This window comes from Melospiza melodia, chromosome 3, assembly GCF_035770615.1.
Source record: "Melospiza melodia melodia isolate bMelMel2 chromosome 3, bMelMel2.pri, whole genome shotgun sequence".
NCBI classification, from domain to species: domain Eukaryota; kingdom Metazoa; phylum Chordata; class Aves; order Passeriformes; family Passerellidae; genus Melospiza; species Melospiza melodia.
In genome coordinates this window covers 133,576,829-133,589,573 of record NC_086196.1, presented here as the reverse complement: position 1 = coordinate 133,589,573, position 12,745 = coordinate 133,576,829, and the positions used below count along the sequence as shown (strand labels likewise).

At 47.0% G+C, this 12,745-nt stretch overlaps 3 protein-coding genes across 3 annotated transcripts; all 3 read right to left on the bottom strand.

The window, feature by feature from the left end:
• Nucleotides 1-218: 218 nt before the first annotated feature.
• On the bottom strand, nt 219-1,172 carry LOC134416844 (taste receptor type 2 member 7-like). The gene has a single exon (XM_063153524.1). The coding sequence runs from the start codon at nt 1,170-1,172 to the stop codon at nt 219-221; it is 954 nt and encodes a 317-aa protein (XP_063009594.1).
• Nucleotides 1,173-4,917: 3,745 nt separating this feature from the next.
• Nucleotides 4,918-5,880, bottom strand: LOC134416843 (taste receptor type 2 member 7-like). The gene has a single exon (XM_063153523.1). The coding sequence runs from the start codon at nt 5,878-5,880 to the stop codon at nt 4,918-4,920; it is 963 nt and encodes a 320-aa protein (XP_063009593.1).
• Nucleotides 5,881-10,918: 5,038 nt separating this feature from the next.
• LOC134416842 (taste receptor type 2 member 9-like) lies at nt 10,919-11,872 on the bottom strand. The gene has a single exon (XM_063153522.1). The coding sequence runs from the start codon at nt 11,870-11,872 to the stop codon at nt 10,919-10,921; it is 954 nt and encodes a 317-aa protein (XP_063009592.1).
• Between the last annotated feature and the right edge of the window lie 873 nt (nt 11,873-12,745).

Below are 12,745 nucleotides of genomic sequence, written 5' to 3'. Positions count from 1 at the left end.
TAAATCTAAATATGATAATAATGCAACATTATAATGATATATTTAGCTCAAAATAATAATGCTCAAAAGATACAAATGAAGTTTTCCTATTTTGGGAGTTGAAAAGTGAACATCAGTATCATCTACACTGCCTGGAGAGTTGCATCAGAAATTCAATTACTTATTTTCTACAGTAAAAGATCAACATTTTGCACGGGCTCCAGCTTCTATCACAGTTCCTACTTCATGAAAAACTCACATTTCACACAGGAGAGAATCTTTAACAATGCCTTTTCCAGCTTGGGATTGCTGAAAATCAGAATAAGAGAATGAACACCTGGAAAAGCACACAGATATACAGATATAAGAAGTGTCATGATATTTCCTTTCTTCGTGGCATAAATTATTTTCCAAAGCAAACATGCAAAGTTGATGCTGTACATCACTAAAAAGGAGAGGACAGATTTCATGGCTCTGATGTGGGCATCCATGCTGAGGTCCTTCATGGAGCTTGTCTGCATGGTGCGCTTGTGTCTCCAGAGGGAAAAGAGAAGGAAAACAGCAGCAAAGAAGAACGCCATGAATGAGGCAGCATATCCAAAGCCAGTGAGAAAAAAAGATGAGAAAACGTGTTTATCCATTGTGATTCCTTCTTCCCAAAAATTTTCTTGGCTGTTGGAAGTGAGGTTGCTACTCTGCACAGTTTCCATGAGGTCATAGAAAACGATGCCCATAGCCAAGGCTAAAATTTCTGACCCCAACAAGAGCCAGGGCACCATCCTGTCAACTTTTCCTTTCAGGTAGATGAAGAAGCTGTTCCTGAAATTGGCAATTTTTATGCAGTAGAAACCACAAAGACAGGCTGAGACCCACAAGTTGGAATAATTAGAAAAGTTTGTAAAAGATGCAAGGAGCTTAAGTGTGGAGTAAACACAAATGTATTTGGGATAAATTATGGAAATGAACAGGTATACCCATGCAAAGCATAGAAGGCAAATCCTGGAGCATCCCAGCAGCAGCAAGATCTTCTCATTAGAGTTCAGGGTTTTCTTCTTGACCCAGTCAATGCAAAGCACACAAACGATGAAAGCATTGATCCACATGCCTGCAAATGCCTCCAGGGTGATGATGGCCACAGTTGTGGCTCCATATGCAGTGAGATTGGATTGCTGTGGAGGGTGACAAGCTTCCATGGTGTGAGCTGGTGATCAGAGCTGTGCTGGCCAAGGGGGCTGTGGCAGCAGAGCCTGAGGCAGGTCAGTGGCTGCTCTTGGTGGAGTGTCAGGGATGGCAACAGGAGCTTTATAGAGCTGCTGCTGCTGCTGCTGCTGCTGCTGCTGCTGCTGCTGCTGCTGCTGCTGCTGCTGCTGCTGCTGCTGCTGCTGCTGCTGCTGCTGCTGCTGCTGCTGCTGCTGCTGGGGGGATTTTGGTGCAGCTGCTGTGGGCACAGGGCAGGTGCAGGGATGTAAATGTGCTGGGTATCCCCTTACCCAGGGCCACTCTTGACTATTTGAATGTTGGTTTGGGGGGGCTGTGCTGGGTGTCACAAACAGCGGAGATGTTTTTCTGTGGTGGTGAGTGTTTTGATTTTGAAATTGATCCCTGTTTGATCAGTGTCAGGCTTCAGGATCTGGGTTCTTCTGTCCCTATTTTGCCTATGATCATTACGCAGAGCCCTCAGCAGGTCAGGGGACTCGTTGTCTTTTCAATCTGAGAGTCTGGGTGCTGCTACATTGAGTCCAGATGCTGGAGAAGTGGAGTTCATTTTGATGCTTCACAGGCATTGAAATCCATGTTTGGTTTTCCAGTGCATTGCCTCAGGGTTATGTGAAGGGGCACATATTGAGGCAGGTGATGGGAGCCAAGAAAATAAAGCTGGTACTTCTTACAAGTTTAATTTAGAGCAGATGTTGTAAAAGAGTAATAGCTGGGAGAAGTGTCTGTGCCGTGATTCCAGTGACATCTGCTTGGGAAAGTGAAGGCTTTCAAAGATGGCACCATGCTGACTTTCCCCCACACTGCAGTGCCCTAAAGCTTCCAAATGAATTTAGACCCTGAAAGTTGTGAGGTTTTTCCCAGGCAAACTGTATTAAGCTGTGTAGGGCATGGACTGCCCGTGCCCTTTGGTGGAGTACAGTACCTGTCCCATTTGGCCATGCACACCAGGACCACAGCAACCAAGGAAATCTCATCTGATGCTGTGGTGGAGGCAGGAGAAATGAAAGCCCACGCAAGAGCTCTATGGCTACAGGAAATGAACCCCCAGCATTTTCTCTCTTCCAAATGATGATAGCCATATTTTCTGTGGGATAGAACAGCCAGCAGGATGTTACATGATTATTCATATCACATGCTCCTAATTGCATTGATTGGCCACCGTAAAGACTTGGAATGTGACCCAGAGCAGTTTTCCATATTAAGCCAGCACTGGGCAGCCATTCCCATTGAGTTCTGGCACCTGTCATGTGTCAGCTTCTCCAGGCTGGGCACATCCTGCATCTGTGCCCATGGGCTGTGCAGGGTGGCTGTGCTGATGGACACCCTGTCCCCTGCAGTGCCAGCTGAGTGGGGCTGGTGCACAGGACAGACAGAGATTCTGTGCTGGCTGTCACATTCTCAGGGGTTCCATGGGGATGGAATCATGGATCTGCAGTGTTGTTTTCTGGGACTTTGTGTGGTGTTTTGTGTGGTAAGATGTGCAAGGTGCTGGATTTTGCCTGCTGAGTCTTGTGGGATGTGGGGTTGGGAGGGATGGATGCTGCACTGGATGTAGGGAATGAGATGGATCTTCCAGGATTTTCCCATGTAACTGGACAGAATTATCAGATAAAAGGATGAAGTGCAAGAGCAGCAGCAGGGGAAGAAGGGATGTGTGGCTGTTTCTGTCCTTTCAAGGCCTTTCCCCAGGGAGATGTGTGCAGCAGAGATGCTTACAATCTGCCTCTGGACCTGAGCTGCTGGTAGAAGTGACCAATTCAGGTTCTGTTTTGTATTTGCGGGCACTATTTCATGTTTCACCTGCTGTGATGGGTTGCCCTCAGGGAGCAGCCAGAACTCCAGTGAGCTCTTCCTTCTCTCTCACCCACAGGAAGGACAGGGGTGAAAAAACCAGTGGAAATACTCAGGGTTCGAAATAATGGCAGGGAGATCACTCACCAGTTACTGTCAGGGACACAAAGAATTCGACACCAGGAAAATGAATTTAATTTATGTAAGTATAGAAAATAGAGCAAGATAATGAGGAAGAAATGGAAAACTTGATGCCACTCCCTCCACACCCCTTTCATCTGAGGCTCAACTTCTCTCCTTCATCCCCAGCTCCTCCCTAACAGCAGCACAGGGGCATGTCAAATAGGGGCTGCAGTCAGCTCCTAACAAGTTGTCTCCTCCTCCACTCCTGACTCTTCAAGGTGTTTCCCCAGTTGAGGGAGTTGAGAGCAAAGGCTGTTGTCTGGGTGTTTCACTGAGTCAGAGTCCACAGGGAAAAGCCAAGCTCATCTCCAGGTCAGCCAGGCCAGGAGAGCAGTCCCACAGAGCAGGCAATCCTGTCCTTGCAGGCAGTGGGGCACAGAGGACACGCAGGGCTGCAGTGGGCAGGGGGCTCTGCAGCCCCTGAGCTCCCCGGGGCCGTTCCTGCCTCGCTCTTTGTGGCTCAGTGACCACCTCTGGGGAGCGACAGGGCTCAGTGTGTTCACACTGAGCTATCAGCCACTGCCAGGCACTCATACAGCCCATAATATGTGCCACAGCACAGGGCCACAGCAGAAGGAAAGGTAAACCAAAATAGAGAGAAACCTCTTCATTGCAGCCATTTCATTCTGTCAATACCAAAACATTTGTGGCTGCTTGGAACAACTGTTATTCCATTTTTTGCATCCAGTTTGTGTTCCAGTCTTGCACATTTTTCTGTTCCATTTAGAGTATAGAAATTTGAAAGGAAATAAAGCCCTTGCTGGTCCTCAGAGATGAAAAGGCCCAGGTGCAGTCCAGTTCAATTTCAGATTCTGGCAAATTCAACATGTAAATCTTGTCATGTTCAATAAGAACTTTCAGAGTCACAGAATCACAACTCATGGAATTTATTGTAGAAATACAAATTGGGAATTGCCACTAATAAATACACGCACTGGACTAGCTCTAAATATATTTATGAAAAGAGAAGCAAAGAAGGAAGAGCAAAGGGTAAGTCATTAAGCTCAACTTCACCACCAGGTAGGCCTATGAACAGAATTTCACCAGGGTGCAATCTGACAGAGTCAAAAGAGCAAATCTTAACCAAGGGGTGTTCCCTGCTTTGGGGAGGAGAGCAAAGCAATCCTGCTGTCCTGTCTGCACAGTGGGGTCATATTGCCATCCTCTGCCAGGCAGGATTTGGGATTGCCATAGCGATCCTTTTGGGAGAAATGCAGGTGAGGCTGCAGTCAAAATACCTCCTTGCTGCCATGGTGAATGGGGGTGGGCAGCCAGCTGCTGTGGAGATGAGGGATAGCCAGGGTTGGGATTGCAAAGGCTGTGAGTCTTGGGCAGGGGCTGAACACTCAATTAGCATCACTCCCTCTTCCACTGGGCCCAGGCAGAGGTAAAGGGGCTCTGCCTGATGATCCATCACCCCACCAGCAGACTCTCATGCCCACATTAATCCCTTCACCACACAGGGGCTGAGGCATCGTTCCTACCATCAGGGCTAAATTACTTTTTTAATAACAAAAATATATCTCAAAGTTTACCTAAATCTAAATATGATAATAATGCAACATTATAATGATATATTTAGCTCAAAATAATAATGCTCAAAAGATACAAATGAAGTTTTGTCTAGCTTGGATGTTGAAGAGTGAACATCAGTTTCATCTACACTGCCTGGAGACCTGCATCAGAAATTAAATTAGTTATTTACTACAGTAAAAGATCAACATTTTACATGGGCTCTAGCTGTTATCACAGTTCCCATTTCGTGAAAAACTCACACTTCATATAGGAGAGAATCTTTAGCATTGCTTTTTCCAGCTTGGGATTACTGAAAATCAGAATAAGAGAATGAACACCTGGAAAAGCAAACAGATATATGTAAATAAGGAGTGTGATGATATTTTCTTTCTTCATGGCATATATGATTGTCAAGACCAAACATACAAAGTTGATGCTGTACATCACTAAGAAGGAGAGGACAGATTTCATGGCTCTGATGTGGGCATCCATGCTGAGGTCCTTCATGGAGCTTGTCTGCATGGTGCGCTTGTGTCTCCAGAGAGAAAAGAGAAGGAAAACAGCAGAAAACATGACTGCCAGGAATGGAAGAGCAAACACAAGGCCAGAAAGAAAACAGGAAAACAAAAGATGTATGTCCTTTGTGATAGTTACTTCCCAAAAATTTCCTTGGCAGGTGGCAGTGATGTTGTTCCTCTGCAGAGTTTCATGGAGGTCATAGATAACAATGCCCATAGCCCAGGCTACAATCTCTGACCCCAACAAGAGCCAGGGCACCATCCTGTCAACTTTTCCTTTCAGGTAGATGAAGAAGCTGTTCCTGAAATTGGCAATTTTTATGCAGTAGAAACCACAAAGACAGGCTGAGACCCACAAGTTGGAATAATTAAAAACAGCTGCACAAGATGCAAGTAGTTGAAGTATGGTTTGAACATGAAGGATGTTGGGATAAATTATGGAAATGAACTGGTATACCCATGCGAAGCATGCAAAGCGAATCCTGGAGCATCCCAGCAGCAGCAAGATCTTCTCATTAGAATTCCACATTTTCTTTTTGACCCAGGCAATGCAAAGCACACAAACGATGAAAGCATTTACCCACATGCCAGCAAATGCCTCCAGGGTGATGACGGCCACAGTTGTGGCCCCGTATGCAGTGACATTGGATTGCTGTGGAGAGGGAGAAGCTTCCATGGTGCGAGCTGGTGATCAGAGCTGTGCTGGCCAAGGGGGCTGTGGCAGCAGAGCCTGAGGCAGGTCAGTGGCTGCTCTTGGTGGAGTGTCAGGGATGGCAACAGGAGCTTTATAGAGCTGCTGCTGCTGCTGCTGCTGGGGGGGTTTTGGTGTCACTGCTGTGGGCACAGGGCAGGTGCAGGGATGTAAATGTGCTGGGTATCCCCTTACCCAGGGCCACCCTTGACTATTTGAATGTTGGTTTGGGGGGGCTGTGCTGGGTGTCACAAAGAGCGGAGATCTTTTTCTGCTGTGGAGAGTGTTTTGATTTTGATACTGATCCCTGTTTGATCAGTGTCAGTCTTCAGGATCTGGGTTCTTGTGTCCCTTTTTTGCCTATGATGATCATGCAAAGCCCTGGCTGATGTAGGGAATGAGATGGATGTTCCAGGTCTATTTTTGTGTGATCAACTGCGGCTTTCAGGTTAAAGCAGGAAGTGCATGAGCAGCAGCAATGAAAAAGGGGATGTGTGGCTGTTTCTGTCCTTTCAAGGCCTTTGACAGGGGAGATGGGCCCAGCACAGCTGCTTACAATCTGCATTTGGACCTGAGCTGCTGGTGACAGAAATGATCAGTTCACAGTGGTTTTTCTGTGTTCTTACTGGAGATATTTTACGTTTCACCTGCTGTGATGGGTGGACCTTGTGCAGCTGTCACATTCCCACCCAGCTGCTCCTACACTCTCACCTACAGTTGGGGCCGGTGTGGAAAATAAGATGGAAAACCTCATGGATTGAGATAAGGACAGGGAGGTCAATCACCAGGGAATGTCATCAACAGAAGAGTCTTGAGAAGAACAAAATCAAATTATTTATTGACTATTGGAAATATTGTAGGCTGATAAGAAACAAGGAGAAGATTTGAACCTGCTGCCTCCACCGTCCCCTGCTTCCTCAGATCAGTTTGATACCTCTTTCCCAAGTTCTCTACATCTTTCCCCTACATCAGGGATGGGGAATTGGGGTTGCAGTCATCTCATACCAAATTGTCCTCTCCACTCTGTCCTTGCACTCTTCCCTTGCTCTAGCAATGGTCCCTCCATTGGGCTGCAGTCCTTCAGCATGAGCTGATTCCAGCGTGGCCTCTGCAGGGGCTGCCATCCCTCAGGACACACCCAGCCCACCGATTGTGCTGTGGGGTTCTCCTGGGGCTGCAGGTGCCTCTCCTTTCCCCCACAGACCTCCATGGGCTGCAGGGCACGCTTGCCGCACCATGGTGCTTTTCACAGGCTGCAGGGGAATTCTTTCTCCAGCACATGGAGCAACCTATCCCCTCCCTTCTTTGGCCCTGTCCTTCAGCAATGTTTCCCACAACATTCCTCAGTCCTCACCGCTGGGATATGTTCCATCCATAACTGGACTTCAATGAGCAGAAGGTCCCAAAATGAAATCTCCTCAGGGCATGTGTCATGAACTTGTTATGGAAATGTAAATTCAAATCCTAATCATTCTTAGCCCCAGAAGGTGGATTGGCATGTTATCAAGTGGCATTAATTATTTGTTTGCTTGTTTCTGGGCAGTTGCTGTTTAAGGAGAGTTGGGTAGTTTGGTGAGGCAGCCTGCTAGAATCAGTGGTTGAGAGGTTGCTCAGGCCTAAATGGTTGTGTCTCTCACTATAGAAGCAGGGAGGAAGCTTTTTGCAGGTGAGATGAGCAATGCACACCTGGCACTGGGTGTCAGGTAAAATGACCCTCTGAGTGTGAGCTGGTAAAAGAAATGACCAGTTCAGGTTCTGCTCTGTTCATGCTGGTGTGAAGGGAACTTTCCTGTCTTGCCACCCAGGAGGCCTCTGACAGTCACGCCCCAGCACCAGAGACTGTCACTGCAGGCACCAAAGCCCCTTCACCGTGGGCAGCTGCCCCACTCCACTCCCTGCACACACCACGCTCACAGCCAGAACAGGTTTTAAATGAGCCTTCATTGGTCTTATCCTAGGCAAGCTATTACAGCTCCAGAGCTCAGTCCCCGAGGGGACTGAGTGCCAGAAGCCAGCTTGCTCCAGCCAAGGCCGTGGGTCAGCCCCTAGCAAGCAGGGAATATTCAGCTCTTATAGTGATTAGGCAGCTCATATGATTTTAGCTTTGCTTGCTAGGTAGCTTCCCTTGGCTAGAGGCTCCAGCAGACGGTAGAGAGAGGAGAAGGAGAGGACGCCGGCTGTTCCACCTGTATGGCTTTATTGGAGGGGTGAGTGAAGGCTGTCAGCACTTCCTCTTCGGAGTTATTAGGGGTACAGTATGCTACTTTTATAGCCTTGGCCCGGTTCCAATCCCGACCAATGGCAAAGGTTAGAGGGACCATAAGTGACCAATAGTAGGGTTAACAAGATATTGCCTTACATGGCTATAGGGATAGGTTATAGGCTGGATGTCCCTGGAGTCAGGAAGCTTCTTTGCTGCTGTGTAAGCATTCCATTATTTAGATTCTCCACAGGGCTGTGGCAAAACCTGATGGTTTCACTACAAGGTTTCCTCTCCAGCTTGGCACTGGCTTTCCCATAGTGGAGTCTCAGGCCTCTGGATCTTTCAAGCACTTTAATCATGGCACAGTAGCACAGAGGCAGCTCAAGCTGGGTGACTCTGAGGAGGTGAGCCAAACTATTGGATCCCTGGGATTTTGTGTCCTTCCTGTCTGTGCACATGATGACTGGGGTGTCCTGAGTGTCCTGTCAGCTGCCTGGTGCCACAGGTCCCTGTGCCCTTTGCTGTGCAAGGCCTGGCACCATGCTTGGGACTCCCAGCACTTCCCCACAGCCTGCAGCTCCCTCCCATTGCAGCTGCTCCCTGAGCTGTCTGCACTGAATGTGTTCCTCCCCACTGGAACTATTTCACATTTCACTCTCATGGGGAGTTGTCCTTGGGCAGCTCTCAGAGCCCCATTCAGTCACTCCTTGACTCTCACTCTGGAATAGGACAGGGCTGGCAAATAAGGTGGAACTGCTCATGAGTCAAGACAAAGACAGGGGAATCACTCCGCAATTATTCTCACAGACAAAACAGACTTGAGGCAGAGAAAATCAGTTTAATTTATTGCCTGTTGAAAACAGAGTAGGATGATGTAGAACATGCACATAACTAGAATATTTGCTCTTCACCCCCCAATAATCTCAGGCTCGATTTAACTCATTCATAGATTCCTAGAACCTCCTCTCCTCAGGAGCACAGGAGGTCAGGGAATGTTTTTGTCAGTTCATAAAGAGTTGTCTCCTTCATTTTTCTCCTGCTCCATCATGGCTGCCTCCCATGGCCTGCAGTCCTTCAGGTCTTCTCTTTTACCAGAGGAGCCACAGTGGTTGCTGATGAGAAGAGCAATGTCCAGTGTTGGGACCATTGGAGTGCCTGGAATTGGCTTTTCCCAGCATGGGACAGCCTTGACCTCACCTGGTTGAGACCCCACAGGCCCCCAGCTGCAGCTCCTGGCCCGGGCACCCTGTACATCTGCCTGTGGGTCACTGTGAGATGAAGCTGTGGCTGCATTCCACGCTGCACCTTGCACAAAATCCACCTTCCTGGGGCTGTAAGTGAGCCAGAGTGCAGTGGGAAAAGCCAAGCTCATCTCCAGGTCAGCCAGGCCAGGAGAGCAGTGCCACAGAGCAGGCAATCCTGTCCTTGCAGGCAGTGGGGCACAGAGGACACGCAGGGCTGCAGTGGGCAGGGGGCTCTGCAGCCCCTGAGCTCCCCGGGGCCGTTCCTGCCTCGCTCTTTGTGGCTCAGTGACCACCTCTGGGGAGTGACAGGGCTCAGCATGTTCACACTGAGCTGTCAGCCACTGCCAGGCACTCATACAGCCCATAATATGTGCCACAGCACAGGGCCACAGCAGAAGGAAAGGTAAACCAAAATAGAGAGAAACCTCTTCATTGCAGCCATTTCATTCTGTCAATACCAAAACATTTGTGGCTGCTTGGAACAACTGTTATTCCATTTTTTGCATCCAGTTAGTGTTCCAGTCTTGCACATTTTTCTGTTCCATTTAGAGTATAGAAATTTTACATAAAATAAAGCCCTTGCTGGTCCTCAGAGATGAAAAGGCCCAGGTGCAGTCCAGTTCAATTTCAGATTCTGGCAAATTCAACATGTAAATCTTGTCATGTTCAATAAGAACTTTCAGAGTCACAGAATCACAACTCATGGAATTTATTGTAGAAATACAAATTGGGAATTGCCACTAATAAATACACGCACTGGACTAGCTCTAAATATATTTAGGAAAAAAGAAGCAAATAAGGAAGAGCAATGGGTAATTCATTAAGCTCAACTTCACCACCAGGTAGGCCTATGAACAGAATTTCCACAGGGTAAAATGTGACAGAGTCAAAAGAGCAAATCTTAACCAAGGGGTGTTCCCTGCTTTGGGGAGGAGAGCAAAGCAATCCTGCTGTCCTGTCTGCACAGTGGGGTCATATTCCCATCCTCTGCCAGGCAGGATTTGAAATGCCAAATCGATCCTTTTGGGAGAAATGCAGGTGAGGCTGCAGTCAAAATACCTCCTTGCTGCCATGGTGAATGGGGGTGGGCAGCCAGCTGCTGTGGAGATGAGGGATAGCCAGGGTTGGGATTGCAAAGGCTGTGAGTCTTGGGCAGGGGCTGAACACTCAATTAGCATCACTCCCTCTTCCACTGGGCCCAGGCAGAGGTAAAGGGGCTCTGCCTGATGATCCATCACCCCACCAGCAGACTCTCATGCCCACATTAATCCCTTCACCACACAGGGGCTGAGGCATTATTCCTACCAACAGGGCTAAATTACTTTGTTAATGACACAAATATGTCTCAAAGTTTACCTAAATCTAAGTATGATAATAATGCAACATTATAATAATATATTTAGCTCAAAATAATAATGCTCAAAAGATACAAATGAAGTTTTCTCTAGCTTGGATGTTGAAGAGTGAACATCAATATCATCTACACTGCCTGGAGACCTGCATCAGAAATTAAATTAGTTATTTACTATAGTAAGAGATCAACATTTTACATGGGCTCTAGCTGTTATCACAGTTCCTATTTCGTGAAAAACTCACACTTCATACAGGAGAGAATCTTTAGCATTGCCTTTTCCAGCTTGGGATTACTGAAAATCAGAATAAGAGAATGAACACCTGGAAAAGCACACAGATATATGGATATAAGAAGTGTCATGATATTTTCTTTCTTCATGGCATAAATTATTGTCAAGAGCAAACATACAAAGTTGATGCTGTACATCACTAAGAAGGAGAGGACAGATTTCATGGCTCTGATGTGGGCATCCATGCTGAGGTCCTTCATGGAGCTTGTCTGCATTGTGCACTTGTGTCTCCAGAGGGAAAAGAGAAGGAAAACAGCAGCAAAGATGACTACCAGGAACGAGGCAGCATATCCAAAGCCAGTGAGAAAAAAAGAGGAGAAAAAATGTTTATCCATTGTGATTCTTGCTTCCCAAAAGTTTTCTTGGGAGGTGAAAGTTAGATTGCTAGTCAGCGCAGTTTCCATGAGGTCATAGATAACAATGCCCATAGCCAAAGCTAAAATCTCTGACCCCAACAAGAGCCAGGGCACCATCCTGTCAACTTTTCCTTTCAGGTAGATGAAGAAGCTGTTCCTGAAATTGGCAATTTTTATGCAGTGGAAACCACAAAGACAGGCTGAGACCCACAAGTTGGAATAATTAGAAAAGGTTTGAAAAATTGCAAGTAGTGGAAGTATAAAGTGAGCATAAAGATAGTTGGGATATATTTTTGAAAGGAAGTGGGATACCCATGAGGAGAACAAATAGGATATCCTGGAGCATCCCAGCAGCAGCAAGATCTTCTCATTAGAATTCCACATTTTCTTTTGGACCCAGGCAATGCAAAGCACACAAACGATGAAAGCATTGATCCACATGCCAGCAAATGCCTCCAGGGTGATGATGGCCACAGCTGTGGCTCCATATGCAGTGACATTGAATTGCTGTGGAGAGGGAGAAGCTTCCATGGTGCGAGCTGGTGATCAGAGCTGTGCTGGCCAAGGGGGCTGTGGCAGCAGAGCCTGAGGCAGGTCAGTGGCTGCTCTTGGTGGAGTGTCAGGGATGGCAACAGGAGCTTTATAGAGCTGCTGCTGCTGCTGCTGCTCCTGGGGGGATTTTGGTGCGGCTGCTGTGGGCACTGGGCAGGTGCAGGGATGAAAATGTGCTGGGTATCCCCTTACCCGCGGCCACTCTTGACTATTTGAATGTTGGCTTGGGAGGCTGTGCTGGTGTCGCAAAGAACGGAGATGTTTTTCTGCGGTGGAGAGTGTTGTGATGTTTTGGCTTTTCCCTGTTTGATCAGCGTCAGGCTTCAGCATCTGGATTCTTCTGTCCCTTTTTCACCAATGATGATCTCTCAGAGTGGGGTTTGCACTGAGCAAAGCACATCCAGGGCAGTGAGATGAGTAATTAAGTCAGGGAATCATATTCTGAAAAACATTCATATTGATCTGCTCTACCCTTTGTGTCTTTTCTCTTCCTACTCGTCTGACCTCAGTACAGGCCAAGGGAATCTGTAGATATTTTCTACGTAAAGTAGTTCAGGGCATAATCTTTGCTGCCATCTGATTTTAGACACTATTTCAAGTTTTGAATTATACAGGACTAAAAATAAATAGTACATTCCTTTTAAAATCAAATGTATCTGTCCTGTTTTACTGGCCCTGAGCTCCAAGTTGACAACATTTCAGATTACATTATAACATGCAATAAAATTTTCCAGTGGTACCTGAACAATGCCCTGAATGTCCAAAAGCCTACTTGTTTGTCTCAGCATTATCAGTTTACCTAATGAAATATTATCTTTATGTGACCTTTGCCAAAATTACTCCAGTCAGGGA

Coding starts and splice junctions, on each gene's coding strand:
- LOC134416844 (XM_063153524.1), bottom strand. CDS start 1,172: ATGGAAGCTTGTCACCCTCCACAGCAATCCAATCTCACTGCATATGGA.
- LOC134416842 (XM_063153522.1), bottom strand. CDS start 11,872: ATGGAAGCTTCTCCCTCTCCACAGCAATTCAATGTCACTGCATATGGA.
- LOC134416843 (XM_063153523.1), bottom strand. CDS start 5,880: ATGGAAGCTTCTCCCTCTCCACAGCAATCCAATGTCACTGCATACGGG.